At 36.5% G+C, this 18,496-nt stretch overlaps 1 protein-coding gene across 1 annotated transcript in view; it reads right to left on the bottom strand.

Annotated features, from left to right (window-relative positions):
• Nucleotides 1-18,496, bottom strand: part of ELP3 (elongator acetyltransferase complex subunit 3) — a 104,306-nt gene that overhangs the window by 62,539 nt on the left and 23,271 nt on the right. Inside the window, exon 7 of the mRNA XM_082726843.1 lies at nucleotides 16,485-16,639. Within this exon, the coding sequence (XP_082582969.1) occupies nucleotides 16,485-16,639 (155 nt within the window). The remainder of the gene's footprint in view (nucleotides 1-16,484; nucleotides 16,640-18,496) is intronic.

Below are 18,496 nucleotides of genomic sequence, written 5' to 3'. Positions count from 1 at the left end.
AATAACAATTTATTTTCCCCTTTTGAGACAGTGGTCAAGTTTGCTTCCTGGACATTGGTTGTTATGTCAATGAGGTCTATAAAACAAAGTTCTGCCCAACACAAACCAAGGAAACAGAAACAAAGAGAATTCTGATTTTTAAATGAGCACAACCAATGAAAAACTAACCTGGTGACCTTGTAAGTTTAGAGACTAATAAGGGACCTTTGCTCCCTATCATGCTAGTTGATAAGGTATAAGACAGTAAGATATATATAGACAAAACAACCCATAACATTTTGGTTTTTGATTCTTTCAACAGCTGACAAGAATGCTATCAGACAGTTGAAGAACCAATTGCAATGCATTATTAAAGAAAAGAAAAAAAAAGAGTTATTACATATTCTTTTAACACTGCATTCATATTCTACTTTAAGGACTACATATAAGGACTATAAATGCATTATAGAAAAGTCATTGTCAGAAAGTGACTGCCAGATTAAAAGTAACTTCCAAATACATCTTTTAGATAAACATTCTCATTCCAACAGAAATCTTCAAACTACAGAATGTCGGAGAAAGTAGTAATTTCAGAGATAATCTAGTCCCACCTCATTTTTATAGATGAGTAAATATAAGCACAGAACACATAACTGGCTTAAATCAGGTAATAATGTAAGATGATCACAGAATTAAGTGTGGAAAGTAAGTCTTCTGATTCTTCATGCACAGTTCTTTCCACTGGGTTCATTTAATAACACTTACTTAGTACTCTCTATCCGTAAAACATTATGCTAGATATAAGGGACTTTTTCTCTTAAGAAGGTTAATTTCCTATTTAGGAAGGGATGCCTAGGTGGCTCAGAGTTAAGGATCCAAATCCCAATTTCAGCTCAGGTCATGATCTCAGGGTCGTGAGACTGAGCCCCACATGAGGCTCCTCATCCACTGTGGAGTCTGCTTCAGATTCTCTCTTTCCTCTTCCTCAGCCCCTACCATTCTCTCTCTCTCTCTCTCTCTCTCTCTCCCTTAAATAAATAAATAAATATCTTTTTAAAAAAATCTCCCCCCAAAACAAAAACAGAACCCATACAGAATAGCTTCTCTCTGACCAAAATGGCATTAAATTAGAAACTGACAACAATGAGATACCAAAAAAAACTCTGTTTTTGGAAATCTGGAAATCAAACAACCCATTTCTATATAATCCATGGGTCTTTAATATAAAGGATTATCTTTAAATATAAAGGATTTATAAAATACTTTAAGAGAATAATAATTATAATACCACATATCAAAGTTTATGGGATTCTGCCAAAGCAATGCTTAGAGGAAAACTTAAAGGTTTAAATACTTACATCAGAAAAGAAAAAAGGTCTATAATAATGGCCAAGCCTCTATACCTTACTAAGTCATAGAAAAAGAACCATGAAGCATGCCAAAGAAAGGAGAAGACAACAATAAAAAAGTAAAACAAAAATTAATGAAGTAGAGGACATAAAGTCAAGTCAGTTCTTTGAAAGGAACCACAAAATTGATAAACCCCTAACTAGACTAATCAAGAAAAAAAAAGAGAACACAGATTATCAGTGTCAGGAATGAAAGAGGGGTGATCACTAACATCCTACAGATATTAAAAGCATAAGGGAATATTATGAACAACTTAATGCCAAAAAAGTTCAACAACCCGGATGAAGTAGACAAATTCCCTGAAAAATATAACTTACCAAAATGGATACAGATAAAACAGAAAATCTGAATATCCTTAGGAACTGACTTAATTATCTAAAACCCTTCCTTAGTTAGGAACTGACTTAATTATCTAAAACCCTTCCATAAGGAAAACTTCAGCCTTGGATCATTCTACTGGTGAGTTTTAGTAAACACTTAAGGAAGAAAAAACACTGATTTTACATGAACTTTCAGAAAACAGAGGAGGACACACTTCCTAACATGTTTAATGGGGCCAGCATAATAACACTAATACCGAAACCTTACAAAAAAGGAGATTACAAACCACCCCTGTTCAAGAACATATATATACAAATCCTTTCCAAAGTATTAACAAGATGATATATAAAAAGGATTAACACATTATGATCAAATAGGGTTTATCCTACAAATGTAAGGTAGGTTTAAAATTAAAAAAAAAAAAGTAATCTAAGCTTATCTAAAGATTGCAAACACCAGAAAATCCCTCGGCAGATCGAAGAGAAGAAGAACAGCAATTCTGGAAACAGAAAAACAACCACTTTCTGAAAGGTAGGACCAGCGGAGAAGTGAATCCAAAGCGACGGGTTGCCGGGAGCAACGGCGCACAAAATCAGGACTTTTAAAAGTCTGTTCCACTGAGGGACATCGCTCCAGAGGCTAAACCGGGGCAAAGCCCACGCGGGGTCAGCGTGGCCTCAGGTCCCGCAGGGTCACAGAAGGATCGGGGGTGTATTGAGTGTCGCAGAGCTTGCGGGTATTGGAACGGGAAAGCCGGCTACAGAGACAGAGCCGACAGTAAGCTCACAGCTCAGTGTTACCTTGAACCGGTCGCAGGCTTGGTGAGCTCGGAGCGCGGCTGGAGGTCAGGCAGACGGGAGTAACTGGGCGCTGTTCTCTGAGGGCGCACTGAGGAGTGGGGCCCCGGGCTCTCCGCTCCTCTGGGCCGGAGACCAGGAGGCCACCATTTGTATTCCTCGTCCTCCGGAACTCTACAGGAAGCTCTCAGGGAACAAAAGCTCCTGAAAGCAAACCCGAGGGGATTACTCACCCCAGGCCCCTGATAAGGGCCATGCAATTCCGCCTGGGGCAAAGACACTTGAGATCACTACAAAAGGCCCCTCCCCCAGAAGATCAACAAGAAATCCAGCCGAGACCAAGTTCACCTACCAAGGAGTGCGGTTTCAATACCAAGGAGAGCAGCAGAATTCCAGAGGAGGAGAAAGCAAAGCACGGAACTCATGGCTTTTTCCCTGTGATTTTTTTTAGTCTTGCAGTTAATTTGATTTTTTTCTTTTTCATTTTTTGTTTTTTTTTTTTTTCCTCGCCTTCTGGTAAATTTTTTTTTTAACTTTTACCTTTTTCTTTTTTAACGTTTTTTAACTAGTTTATCCAATATATATATTTTTTCTTTTTTATATTTTTCTTATTTGTTTTCTTTTTTTAAATTCTTTTCTTTCTTTTTCTTTTTTCTTTTTTTTTTTCTTTCTTCCTTTGTGAACCTCTTTTTATCCCCTTTCTCCCCCCTCACGATTTTGGATCTCTTCTAATTTGGTTAAAGCATATTTTCCTGGGGTTGTTGCCACCCTTTTAGTATTTTACTTGCTCCTTCATATACTCTTATCTGGACAAAATGACAAGACGGAAAAAATTCAACACAAAAAAAAGAACAAGAGGCAGTACCGAAGGCTAGGGACCTAATCAATACAGACATTGGTAATATGACAGATCTAGAGTTCAGAATGACAATTCTCAAGGTTCTAGCCGGGCTCGAAAAAGGCATGGAAGATATTAGAGAAACCTTCTCGAGAGATCTAAAAGCCCTTTCTGGAGAAATAAAAGAACTAAAATCTAACCAAGTTGAAATCAAAAAAGCTATTAATGAGGTGCAATCAAAAATGGAGGCTCTCACTGCTAGGATAAATGAGGCAGAAGAAAGAATTAGTGATATAGAAGACCAAATGACAGAGAATAAAGAAGCTGAGCAAAAGAGGGACAAACAGCTACTGGACCACGAGGGGAGAATTCGAGAGATAAGTGACACCATAAGACGAAACAACATTAGAATAGTTGGGATTCCAGAAGAAGAAGAAAGAGAGAGGGGAGCAGAAGGTATACTAGAGAGAATTATTGGGGAGAATTTCCCCAATATGGCAAAGGGAACGAGCATCAAAATTTAGGAGGTTCAGAGAACGCCCCTCAAAATCAATAAGAATAGGCCCACACCCCGTCACCTAATAGTAAAATTTACAAGTCTCAGTGACAAAGAGAAAATCCTGAAAGCAGCCCGGGATAAGAAGTCTGTAACATACAATGGTAAAAATATTAGATTGGCAGCTGACTTATCCACAGAGACCTGGCAGGCCAGAAGGAGCTGGCATGATATTTTCAGAGCACTAAACGAGAAAAACATGCAGCCAAGAATACTATATCCAGCTAGGCTATCATTGAAAATAGAAGGAGAGATTAAAAGCTTCCAGGACAAACAAAAACTGAAAGAATTTGCAAACACCAAAACAGCTCTACAGGAAATATTGAAAGGGGTCCTCTAAGCAAAGAGAGAGCCTACAAGTGGTAGATCAGAAAGGAACAGAGACCATATACAGTAACAGCCACCTTACAGGCAATACAATGGCACTAAATTCATATCTCTCAATAGTTACCCTGAATGTTAATGGGCTAAATGCCCCTGTCAAAAGACACAGGGCATCAGAATGGATAAAAAAACAAAACCCATCTATATGTTGCCTCCAAGAAACTCATTTTAAGGCCGAAGACACCTCCAGATTTAAAGTGAGGGGGTGGAAAAGAATTTACCATGCTAATGGACATCAGAAGAAAGCAGGAGTGGCAATCCTTATATCAGATCAATTAGATTTTAAGCCAAAGACTATAATAAGAGATGAGGAAGGACACTATATCATACTCAAAGGGTCTGTCCAACAAGAAGATTTAACAATTTTAAATATCTATTCCCCCAACGTGGGAGCAGCCAACTATATAAACCAATTAATAACAAAATCAAAGAAACACATCAACAATAATACAATAATAGTAGGGGACTTTAACACTCCCCTCACTGAAATGGACAGATCATCCAAGCAAAAGATCGGCAAGGAAATAAAGGCCTTAAACAACACACTGGACCAGATGGACATCACAGATATATTCAGAACATTTCATCCCAAAGCAACAGAATACACATTCTTCTCTAGTGCACATGGAACATTCTCCAGAATAGATCACATCCTCGGTTCTAAATCAGGACTCAATCGGTATCAAAAGATTGGGATCATTCCCTGCATATTTTCAGACCACAATGCTCTAAAGCTAGAACTCAACCACAAGAGGAAGTTTGAAAAGAACCCAAATACATGGAGACTAAACAGCATCCTTCTAAAGAATGAATGGGTCAACAGGGAAATTAAAGAAGAATTGAAAAAAATCATGGAAACAAATGATAATGAAAATACAACGGTTCAAAATTTGTGGGACACAACAAAGGCAGTCCTGAGAGGAAAATATATAGCGGTACAAGCCTTTCTCAAGAAACAAGAAAGGTCTCAGGTACACAACCTAACCCTACACCTAAAGGAGCTGGAGAAAGAACAAGAAAGAAACCCTAAGCCAAGCAGGAGAAGAGAAATCATAAAGATCAGAGCAGAAATCAATGAAATAGAAACCAAAAAGACAATAGAGCAAATCAACGAAACTAGGAGCTGGTTCTTTGAAAGAATTAATAAAATTGATAAACCCCTGGCCAGACTTATCAAAAAGAAAAGAGAAAGGACCCAAATAAATAACATCATGAATGAAAGAGGAGAGATCACAACTAACACCAAAGAAATACAAACTATTATAAGAACATACTATGAGCATCTCTACGCCAACAAATTTGACAACCTGGAAGAAATGGATGCATTCCTAGAAACATATAAACTACCACAACTGAACCAGGAAGAAGTAGAAAGCCTGAACAGACACATAACCAGTAAGGAGATTGAAACAGTCATTAAAAATCTCCAAACAAACAAAAGCCCAGGGCCAGACGGCTTCCCGGGGGAATTCTACCAAACATTTAAAGAAGAACTAATTCCTATTCTCCTGAAACTGTTCCAAAAAATAAAAATGGAAGGAAAACTTCCAAACTCATTTTATGAGGCCAGCATCACCTTGATCCCCAAACCAGACAAGGACCCCATCAAAAAAGAGAGCTATAGACCAATATCCTTGATGAACACAGATGCGAAAATACTCACCAAAATACTAGCCAATAGGATTCAACAGTACATTAAAAGGATTATTCACCACGACCAAGTGGGATTTATTCCAGGGCTGCAAGGTTGGTTCAACATCCGCAAATCAGTCAATGTGATACAACACATCAATAAAAGAAAGAACAAGAACAATATGATACTCTCAATAGATGCGGAAAAAGCATTTGTCAAAGTACAGCATCCCTTCCTGATCAAAACTCTTCAAAGTGTAGGGATAGAGGGCACATACCTCAATATCATCAAAGCCATCTATGAAAAACCCACCGTAAATATCATTCTCAATGGAGAAAAACTGAAAGCTTTTCCGCTAAGGTCAGGAACACGGCAGGGATGTCCATTATCACCACTGCTATTCAACATAGTACTAGAGGTCCTAGCCTCAGCAATCAGACAACAAAAGGAAATTAAAGGCATCCAAATCGGCAAAGAAGAAGTCAAATTATCACTCTTTGCAGATGATATGATACTATATGTGGAAAACCCAAAAGACTCCACTCCAAAACTGCTAGAACTTATACAGGAATTCAGTAAAGTGTCAGGATATAAAATCAATGCACAGAAATCAGTTGCATTTCTCTACACCAACAACAAGACAGAAGAAAGAGAAATTAAGGAGTCCATCCCATTTACAATTGCACCCAAAACCACAAGATACCTAGGAATAAACCTAACCAAAGAGGCACAGAATCTATACTCAGAAAACTATAAAGTACTCATGAAAGAAATTGAGGAAGACACAAAGAAATGGAAAAATGTTCCATGCTCCTGGATTGGAAGAATAAATATCGTGAAAATGTCTATGCTACCTAAAGCAATCTACACATTTAATGCAATTCCTATCAAAGTACCATCCATCTTTTTCAAAGAAATGGAACAAATAATTCTAAAATTTATATGGAACGAGAAAAGACCTCGAATAGCCAAAGGGATATTGAAAAAGAAAGCCAATGTTGGTGGCATCACAATTCCGGACTTCAAGCTCTATTACAAAGCTGTCATCATTAAGACAGCATGGTACTGACACAAAAACAGACACATAGATCAATGGAACAGAATAGAGAGCCCAGAAATAGACCCTCAACTCTACAGTCAACTCATCTTCGACAAAGCAGGAAAGAATGTCCAATGGAAAAAAGACAGCCTCTTCAATAAATGGTGCTGGGAAAATTGGACAGCCACATGCAGAAAAATGAAATTGGACCATTTCCTTACACCACACACAAAAATAGACTCCAAATGGATGAAGGACCTCAATGTGTGAAAGGAATCCATCAAAATCCTTGAGGAGAACACAGGCAGCAACCTCTTCGACCTCAGCCACAGCAACATCTTCCTAGGAACAACACCAAAGGCAAGGGAAGCAAGGGCAAAAATGAACTATTGGGATTTCATCAAGATCAAAAGCTTTTGCACAGCAAAGGAAACAGTTAACAAAATCAAAAGACAACTGACAGAATGGGAGAAGAGATTTGTAAACGACATATCTGATAAAGGACTAGTGTCCAGAATCTATAAAGAACTTAGCAAACTCAACACCCAAAGAACAAATAATCCAATCAAGAAATGGGCAGAGGACATGAACAGACATTTCTGCAAAGAAGACATCCAGATGGCCAACAGACACATGAAAAAGTGCTCCATATCACTTGGCATCAGGGAAATACAAATCAAAACCACAATGAGATATCACCTCACACCAGTTAGAATGGCTAAAATAAACAAGTCATGAAATGACAGATGCTGGCGAGGATGCGGAGAAAGGGGAACCCTCCTACACTGTTGGTGGGAATGCAAGCTGGTGCAGTCCCTCTGGAAAACAGCATGGAGGTTCCTCAAAATGTTGAAAATAGAACTGCCCTATGACCCAGCAATTGCACTATTGGGTATTTACCCTAAAGATACAAACATAGTGATCCAAAGGGGCACGTGCACCCGAATGTTTATAGCAGCAATGTCCACAACAGCCAAACTATGGAAAGAACCTAGATGTCCATCAACAGATGAATGGATCAAAAAGATGTGGTATATATACACAATGGAATACTATGCAGCCATCAAAAGAAATGAAATCTTGCCATTTGCGACAACATGGATGGAACTAGAGCGTATCATTCTTAGTGAAATAAGTCAAGCAAAGAAAGACAACTATCATATGATCTCCCTGATATGAGGAAGTGGTGATGCAACATGGGGGCTTAAGTGGGTAGGAGAAGAATCAATGAAACAAGATGGGATTGGGAGGGAGACAAACCATAAGTGACTCTTAATCTCACAAAACAAACTGAGGGTTGCTGGGCGGAGGGGGTTTGGGAGAAGGGGGTGGGATTATGGACTTTGGGGAGGGTATGTGCTTTGGTGAGTGCTGTGAAGTGTGTAAACCTGGTAATTCACAGACCTGTACCCCTGGGGATAAAAATATATGTTTATAAAAAATAAAAAAATTAAAAAAAAAAAGTAGGTAAAAGTAGGTAAAAACAAAACAAAAAAAAAGTAATCTAACTGATAAAAATAAAGTAGGAGAAATATGTGATCATCTGAACAGATATAGAGAAGTCATTAGACAAATGAATTAATGATAAAACCTCTCAGCAAACTTCTTCAATCTAATAAAAGTGCCTACAAAAAACCCCTCAAGATAAGATAATAAAACAAAGCCCACTTTCACCACTTATATTTAACACTGTCTTAATGTCCTAGCCATTACAACAAAGCAAGATAAAGGATGCAAATCCAAAAAGAAAAATTAAAGCCTACTGTATTTGCAAATTAAGTGATTGCTTATGAAGAAAATCTTAGCAAATTTACAAAAACAGCTTTTAGAACTAAGTAGTGAATTTATTAAGGTAATATGATACTAGGTTAATATACAAAAACCAATGATATATCTATATACTATCTGTAAAAAATCTGAAAATGAAATTTTTAAGAAGTTCAATTTCTTTTTTTTGTTTTCTTTTTTATTTTTTATAAACATAATATATTTTTATCCCCAGGGGTAAGAAGTTCAATTTCTGTAGCATGAACAGACACAAAAATATTTTGGAGTAAATTTAACAAAAGGCTAATAAGAGCTCTACACTGGAGACTTCTACAAGGAATTAAAGAAGATCTAAGTAAATGAAGAGATAGACTATGTTCATTGATCAGAAGACTCAATATCATTGTCAATTTTCTCCAAATTGTTTTATAGTTTTAACACGATCCCAATCCCAACACACTTTTTAGTAGAAATTGATAAGCTGATTCTAAACTTTAAGTAAAAATGCAAAGGAACTAGAATATGCAAGATAATCCTGAAAAACAATGACAAAGATGACTCAAACTACTTGTCTTCAAGATATACTATGAAGCTACCATGATCAGACAGTATGTTACTGGCATAAGAACTAAAAAATGGATCAATGGGACAGAACAGAGCCCAGTTCCACATTTATAGTCCATCAATTTTTGACAAAGCCACCAATATAATCTAAATGGGAGAGTTTTTATGGGAAAAAATGGGGAAGTTTTTAAAAAAGTAATGTTGAAACAAAAAAATGGGGACATTTTTAAAGAAGTAATGTTGAAACAATTAGATGCCTACCTATAAGGGAAAAAAGAAACTTTGACTTACTTCACACTACATATAAAAATTAATTCAAGATGGATCACAAGCCTGAACAGGCAAGCTAAATATAAAAACCTAAAACGAGAACTAGAAGAAAACACAGGAGAGTATCTTCTTGTCTTGGGAGTAAGCCCAGGTTTAATAGAGACAATACAAAAGCAGTAACTATTAAAGCAAAAAACTGCTAAATTAGACTTCATCAAAATAAAAACTTCAGCTTAAAGTTAATCTTAATATAATAATACTCAAGCCACAGACTGGGTTTTTGTATTTGTAAAATACAGATCTAGCAAAGGACTGGTATCCAGGATTTATAACAGTCCAATAAAAAATAGGCAAAAGATTTTAACAGGCACTTCACGAAGGAAGTATACACAGAAAGCATAAGCACATGATAAAGTGCTCATCGTCATTAGTCATCAGGAAAATGCAAATTAAAGCCACAATGAGAAACCATTACACACCTACTAGAATGGCTAAAATTAAAAAGACTGACACCACCATGTTTGTGAGGATGTGGAAAAACCAAATACTCATACATCACAGGTCAGAGTACAAATGATACAACTACTTTGGAAAAATGTCTGGCAGTTTCTTAAAAAATTAAACATAGATGTAGCAATTCTACTTCTGGCTTACCCAACAAAAATAAATGCAGTATTCATACTAAGACTTGTATGAGTATGTTCACTGAAGTTTTATCACAATAACTGCAAACTGGAAATAGCCCAGGTGTCCACTGATAGAATGGATAAGCTGTGGTCATGCATACAATGGAATACTGCTCAGCGCAACCACTGAAATACCCAACAACACTGATGAATCTCCAAATATTAAGCTCAATGAAGAAACCTTATACAAAACAGTTTATGGCTGTATGGAAGGGGGAAAAGGGGAATAGTGGTTGCCTTTGGGAGATACAGTTGAGAATTTACTGGGAAGGGGCATGAGGAAGATTTCTGGGATGACGATTATGTTCTATATCATGACAGCGTTTTGATGCACAGGTATATATGTTTATTAGAACTCATCAAATGATACACTTAAGATCTTTGCACTTCATTGTATGTAAATGTACTTCAAAAGAAAACACAGTGGACTATATATGGAAAGAAATGTACTGAAGCCTGCAACGTTTTGAAATACATAAAAAAAAAAAAAAAGAGGGATCCATGGATGGGTAGAAAAAGGGATAGTTGGATAAGTATGTGATAAAGGAAGTACTGCAGAATCCAGGTGAAAAGCATGTAGTGCTCACTGAAAAATTCTGTATGTTGGAAGCTAATATGACTGAGCTAATATGACTGAGATCATATTTTAGGCTGGACTGCCAAAGTTAAGGATCCTGGTCACCATCCATGAAAATCTGGTTGATCAAGGGAGGAAGCAAAAGAGGTCAGTATATAAAGTGAGGGGTGAGGAATATATTAAAGCCAAAGACCAGAAATGCATGAAGTCTGAAGTGTGCCAGAAAATAAAGCCCAGGGCAGCAAGAAAGAAAATAATCACTTTCAAGCCCTCTGAGGTTGCTTTTGCTTTCTTCCTAACTTCTGCAAATCTACGAAACTATCTTGTAGGCCTGGTACCCAGCATTATCTAGCACACCAGCTTTTCCAAGACACATAAGGACACAGCTGGAGGATTTAAAGTCATTGATGAGGGGCAAAAAGAGGAAGAAACGGAAATGAATTAAAAATTCCACTGGGAGAAGGTATGACTCACCCACTTCTTGATGGGTAACCACCCTTTGAAATTGCATCTTTTAAAAACAGCCAAAAAGCATTAAAGATTGAATGTAAAACTGCTACTGGGCAGGACTGATTAAAAAGGAATAAAACTATTTTAAAAGGTTATTCTGAGTTATTTGGCAATATTTGCATTCCAGTGAATGGGTGACTCAGATCCTACTGCCGGTCCTTTTCATCTCCAAGCTATGATTTTTAGAGGACAACAGTCACCAGAAGTTGTTGCTCTCTGGAGACAACTGGAGTTTTAGTCTAGCTGATAGAAATGAGTGATTATCACTTTGCTTGATTTAATGCACCTTGACAGAAACCACACCTGCTTTGTCCTTGAACTCTTTTACTCAGTTTTCCAATTTTTCTATTTGCAAGGATAGATCATACTTTTTGCTACTAACTTGCTGTAAATAGAAACCAGGTTCACTCTGGGGGGGCTTTTCCTTACCTTAACTTTTGATCTTTTAAGTAAAAGCAAAATTTTGATCAGGCTTAAACATGGCTTAAACTTTGATCAGGTTAGACACTGAATAACAAAGGAGGGTAACATGAGGTAACTGCAATTTGAATGAAGACTTTTAACCTTAAACATTATTACGGACTCATCTGTCCACGATGTAATTTTTAACTTAATTTGAAATTAAGCTTTTAAATTAAAACCTCTGCTGTGCTAACTAAAATCAGTATTGCATATTTGTACTCAGCAATAATAAACTAATAGCAACGAACATTAAAATAAACATGAAGCTCATTACTTAACGTCTGGGAAAGTTCAGCCACACTGGGTAACCCAGCCAGTCTTCACAAATACCCTTAGTGCAAGAGAACATAGAAAACAGAGAGGTAAAGAGCTCATCCAAAAATTTTTGAAGAAAACACATTATGTCCAAAACACATTATCTCTGGGCTGCTCTTTATTTTACAAAATGTTAACATTTGAGAATGGTCTTCTAGGTCTCTAGTTCTATAGCACAAGCCAGACTGCTATTTCTTTAAACTATGTAACATTTTCTGAAAAACTAAATGCCATCTTTTAGTATGGTAGCAAAAATGTAGTAGTAGCAAAAAATTTACCTCAAACAAAATAAGATACCACAAATCAGCTTTTTCCAGATTATCTCATAAAAGTATAGAGACCAAGAGAAAGAACAAAACATGTCAAATGTAGGTTGCCATGATTCGGTGTAACATTCATGGATGGTTTTATGGCTCCCAGATTGTACTTTTATTACTTCCCAAGAGCTGTTCATGAGATTTGTTGCAATGAAGACTCAAATCATATATAAATTTTCATCTGAAAGTAAAGTGTTTGTTGCCCTCTTGAGGCAAATTCAAGAACAGAAATAAAACAATGCTGGCTTGGCCTAGTCCATTATAGAAAGAGGCTTCCTTCTCCAAAGGGCTTTTTCTACAAACCTATCATGCTCTGAAACTGGAGAGTTATAATATAAACTCTATTTTCACACCAATAACAGACAACTTATAAAAGGCACTAGAACATTTCTGCAAAAATAAAGCTAAAACTTCATACTAAGAATAAAGCAAAATTTTAAAGTTTCAACTGATAAAAATGTCAAACTAGCTGCATCCTAAAAATTAATTATACAGATCTTCAGTCAACTTAGCTTATATGGCCCAGGGGACTCCAACTATACACTGCGAAAAGTTTTGTGACAAACTTTTATGAAGGTTGGGAGGGTGGGGCAAGTCCAAGAAGTCTACTCCATTATACTTAGCAAATAAGGTCTTCAACACGAGAAGAGCTGCACTGAGAAAAGAGTGTGTAATGTCTAAGTGTGGGTAGAAAAATTCAATGGTCTTGACAGATTATCCTGTTACAGAATTCTCAGATTTAAATGAATTTTAGTAATTCTGAAGTACAGTTGCCATTTCAATGTCATGGGGCTTTGAACAAATTAATGTTGTTTCCTCTTAAATTACATTTTATTTTAAGCTATCACCTGATTTTCAGCATTAAGAAGAATGGGTTGGACTACATTATTCCTCTAAAGTTTCAAAGATTTCAGTGTTTTACTAAGCATGACTTATATTCATGAATGATCAAGATTTCAAATAAGCAGTAAAAATATGGTCATCATCTCATCTTCCTACTAAAGGTCCTATAGGAGGAAGAGATCACACTAGCCAGCTGTTATTAAAAGTCTAGATTCATGGACATAGAATTAACCCATCACATTCTCTAGAACCAATCAAACAAAGTAGGTTCCTCACACACTCTCCCAGTTGCTGAACTCTATACAGATGTCTCAAGATACCCTTGATAGCTAAGGGGACAGGGAAAGTAGAAAGAAGACAAAAAGTGTCCCTAATCTAAGAGGTTGCCCTACCTGTTGTTAGCTGTCAGTATTTCACCTACAGACTGATCATTCATTCAAAATGTATTCACACATTTACTTATGGCTACTATGTGCCAAGAACCATTTTATTTATAATACCTTAGGTTCATTCGAACTTTGGCTGCACTTACGACTCTACAAAAAATTCTCTAAGAGGGGCACTATTTGAACAACTTTGTCATTACCTATGTGACCCTCCCTCCGCAATATAAAAGAGAAGCCAGAAAAAAGCCTGAACACAGGAAGAGGAGTATTAAAAAAAACTCCAGAGAGATCCTATTTCTTCCAATATTTTGAAGTTCTAATGATGTACACACATGTGTGCTCATATACACATAGACACACAAACTTTCATACATTTTTTGTATCTAGCACAGTTTCTTGCATTAGAGCAAAGCTCAGGCTCTGAAAGCAAAGCTGACTGGCTTCACAGCCCCACTTGGCCACCAACTACCTGTGTAATTTTGACAAGTTGCTTAATCTCTGTACCTTAGTTTCCTTATCTGTAAAACAGGGGTAGTTTACATACTTAACTCAGGATGCCTGGGTGGCTCAGTTGGTTAAGTGCCTGCCTTTAACTCACGTCATGATCCATGGGTCCTGGCATCTGGCTCCCTGAGCAGGGAGCCTGCTTCTCCCACTCCCTCTGCCCCACCCCCTGCTTGTGCTCTCTCGTGCTCTCTCTCTCTCAAATAGGTAAATAAAATCTTTAAAAACAAATAAATACTTAATTCAAAGGTTTACTGTAAGTTTTAAAAAAATGAATACTTACCACAATGCCCAGCACATGATATACAAACATGAATGTCCTCCTTTATCCCCATCTGCCATGTCTCTTCCTCCTCAGCTCTAATGCCCGTAATAACCATCATCACTCTACTATCTCTTCCATGCATTTACATTTTCTAAGCATTTACACATATGTCCCTGCATTTACATTTATGTGCAGGTACACAAAACTGACGGGATCCATACTGTAAGAACTGGCTCTAAAAATTGCTTTTTCACATAGTATATATACCTCAGAGACTGATAACTTTATCATATTAGGTGATCTTATCTGTCTGCATGGCTACAAAGGCCATGTATAGGTTGATAACCCCCAATTTTGCATTGCCAGCCCAGATGTCTCTTGTACAATCTACCCAAATCTCCACTTGAATGTGCCTTAGATATTTCAAATTTAACATATCCAAAGTAAAATTATCGGTTTTCTCCTATATACCTGCTCTTCTCTGTCTTTTTCATCTCAGCATATGGCCCCACCCATCAAACATTTCCTATAACCAAAAGTTGGGTATCGTGCTTGATTCTTTCCTCTTTCTTACCCCCAACCCAACCCAAAGTCCTGTCATTTGCAGCAATAAAACAGAGTTCTAATCCATCCTCTCTTCTCCATCATCACTGCCACCACCCTCAAGTGAGCTATGATGGACATAATAGTCTTCTATCTGGCTTCTCACTTTTACTCTTGTAATCCTCCAACCCATTACCCAGACAACAGACAGAATGACCTCATCAACCTGAATGTGTCACTCTCCTGCTTAAAACCATCTACTTTCTACTGCATTTCAAATAAAATTTTGGCTCCTCAAAAGCATTATATTTTCTGGCCCATACGTATTTAACTTTGCAAGCTCACCTCATAATTATTCTCTCCTTTGTTCACTGGAGTCTAGTCACAGTGGCCTCCTCTCTGTTCCTAGAAGACCCCAAGATCTTCCCCATTTCAGTGATTTTTGTCTTATTTTTTCTGCTCTTGGCCTAATTATTCCTTATACATTGGGTCTCAGCTTAAATACTACCATGTTGTCCAGAGAATAATCTTGTTCTTTATCATAGTAGTCTATTTCTACTATAGTATTCCTGTTTATTTGTTGAGCTAGTAGAAATAAGCACCTCAAGAGTGAGGACAACATCCTTATTCCTAGTGCTGAACGCAGCGCACAACACCTAGTGGGCCCTCCATAAACACTGAGTAAATAAGAGGGAATAGCATACAGTAATTAACTAGGTTTTCCTGAAACTTCTGAAAATAAAACCTACTTTCAAACCTACTTTTTAAATAACTATAGATAAAACTTCTTCTTCTTCCTGCTTAAAAACTGAGATATGAGATATCAAAAGAATGTATAATTCTCTTTTGCTTTATCAACTACAATGAATAAGTCATCTCATTCATGAATAGAAATTATTTAGTAGTTAATAATAAATTATTAAATAATAATCACTTGTTTCATTGATTTCATGGCAGCCAGATGTTTTACATAAAGTGTACCCTCAGTGCTCTTTTTAGTGGTTTAAAGACTCAACTAGTTTAGTTTTAGTTTAGTGGTTTAGACCAGCCTATGGTTGAAAAACCTTCAGTGATTTTATGAATCGTTCTTTCTCAGAGGATACTAATGTCAGTGAACCATATGCACTTATTTAAAAAAATAATTTTTTCAATGAAAACAGTCCTTTACCACAAACAGACATAACTATGAGAACTAGGAATGCGTAAGGTGATGGATGCTAATTAAGCTGACTGTGGTGGCCATCTCACAATATATGTAAGTCTTTATTCTGTACACCATAAATTTTACAATGCTGTACATCAATTATATCTCAATAAACTAGAAAAATGTATTTTAATTATAACCCATCAAAAATATGCAAATAAAATGAACAAAATCTACCACCGCCCCCGCCCCCCTGCCCCACCAAAAAAGAACTAGGAACATAGATGTAGAGCAGAAGGAATTCTCAAAGGCTGCGGCTAGGAGGATAAGCTGATAACCATTCTGAAGAATATGGTAAAATAAGGATTTCTTACTTGACTGCCTCGTAAATATTGTTGGAGGTATGTCCTGATAAGGCATCATGTAAATTTCGAATAAAATAATCTCTGTATTCTTCTGGAAGGGCCATAAATGTTCCACCCATCACAATAAACTCCACTTTATCCACACTGTGACCAAGTTGTTTTAACTGAAATACATATAAATTCATCAGCATTAGACATAGTCAACTACCCTAAGGAGGCACTGCGAATTTCTAATTTTATTTTGGAGCATTTTCATCAGTATACTTTAAAAATGAAAAGCAATTGAACATATTCAGCAAATTCTGTGGATTAAAAAAATAGGCTCCAGAGTCTGAAAGGAAAAAAAATTCTAGCTCATGGAGGGAAAGGGAGAATTATAAAGAATCAAAAGAAGCATAACATCAATACATATGTGGGAATTTAAAAACATGGAGATATAAACTAGAAAGCAGGAAAGGCAAATATAATAATACAATACAATATGCAATATAATAAATATTTATTTCAGAACTTGCGGTAAGCTTTGGGGACAAAAAAGATGACTATATGCAACATAATCAAGACTTGATGCCAACGGAAGAAAAAGAACACTACATTACAAAGAAAAATTAAGAAGGCAATTTTAAATCAAAACTTAGAAGTTTTAAATCAGTTGTGAAGATTAGGAGCACAGGTAGCACTGCTCTCTGGAGGAAAAAAGGAAAATAAAAGTCTGATAAAATATGAAATAGTATCTCTCTCTAGGGGAGAGAATAAAACAGATCTTTCATTTTGTCAGCCATAACAAGCCAAGATTCTAAATTTTAAAAAACGGGTATTTAAATTTCTTAGGTTCCTCAAAAAATTAAAAATAGAAAATCAGTATGAGCAATCCCACTACTAGGTAGGTACCCAAAGAAAAACAAAAACACAAATTCGGAAAGATATATGTACTCCTCTATTTACTACAGCATTTTTACAATAGCCAAGATGAAAGCAATCCAAGTGTCCACTGATAGACAAAGGGATGAAGAAGATGTGGTATATATATATATACAATGGAATATAAATCAGCCATAAAAAAGAATGAGCTCTTGTCATTTACAAAAACATGGAGGGAACTAGAGGGTATTGTGCTAAGTCAGATAGAGGAAAAACAAATGCCATATGATTTCATTTATATGTGAAATCTGAAAAACAAAAACGGATAAACAAAAAGCAGAAAGAGCCATAAATGCAGAGAACACACTAATGGTTGCCAGAGAGTAAGTGGTGAAGGGATGGAAAAAATGGCTGAAAGGCAGTAGGAGATAACTGGCTTCCAGTTACAGAATGAATGAGTCACGGGGATAAAAAGTACAGCATAGAAAATATAGTCAATGATACCGTAACAGCACTGTAGGGTGAGCATAACAAATAGACATGTTGAACCACTAGGCTGGATGCCTGAAACTAATGTAATATTGTGTGCCAACTACACTTCAATTAAAAAATATTTCTTGCCATATTTTAGGCTTGAGAAAAACTGGGTCAAGGGTTACTACCAAATTATGAACTCAAATTAATGCACTGTGTCAAGGATGTCTACACTTAATATGGACAAAAAGGCACCTTTTAAAATGTTTGTTTCTCAGAATGGCAGATAACAATTTATGCATATGTATATCTTTATGTATGTAAATATTCATATATACATACACATGCACACACAAATATGTATTTGATAAAATGTGTATGTAAGTGTGTACACACACACACACACACACACACACACACACACACATAAAGCAAGCTTTCTATCTGGGGATACACAACAAAATCATTCTGGTAGCTTTTTCAAAATATCTTGCCAGAACCGTAAACGTATAAATTGAACTCTAGAGGTGAAATGCTGGCATATGTTTTGGAAAAGATACTCAGGTGATTCAAGTGCATTTACAGTTAAGAAAAGAATCATTGCTTACAGTAGTTTCTTTTCCTTTTTTTTTAAATTTTATTTTTTTCCAGTGTTCCAAAATTCATTGTTTATGTTCTACAGTAGT

The sequence above is a fragment of the Mustela nivalis genome (assembly GCF_964662115.1).
Source record: "Mustela nivalis genome assembly, chromosome: 4".
Lineage (NCBI taxonomy): Eukaryota > Metazoa > Chordata > Mammalia > Carnivora > Mustelidae > Mustela > Mustela nivalis.
Note: the sequence above shows the minus strand (reverse complement) of the source record. Positions and strands in the feature narration are given on the sequence as shown.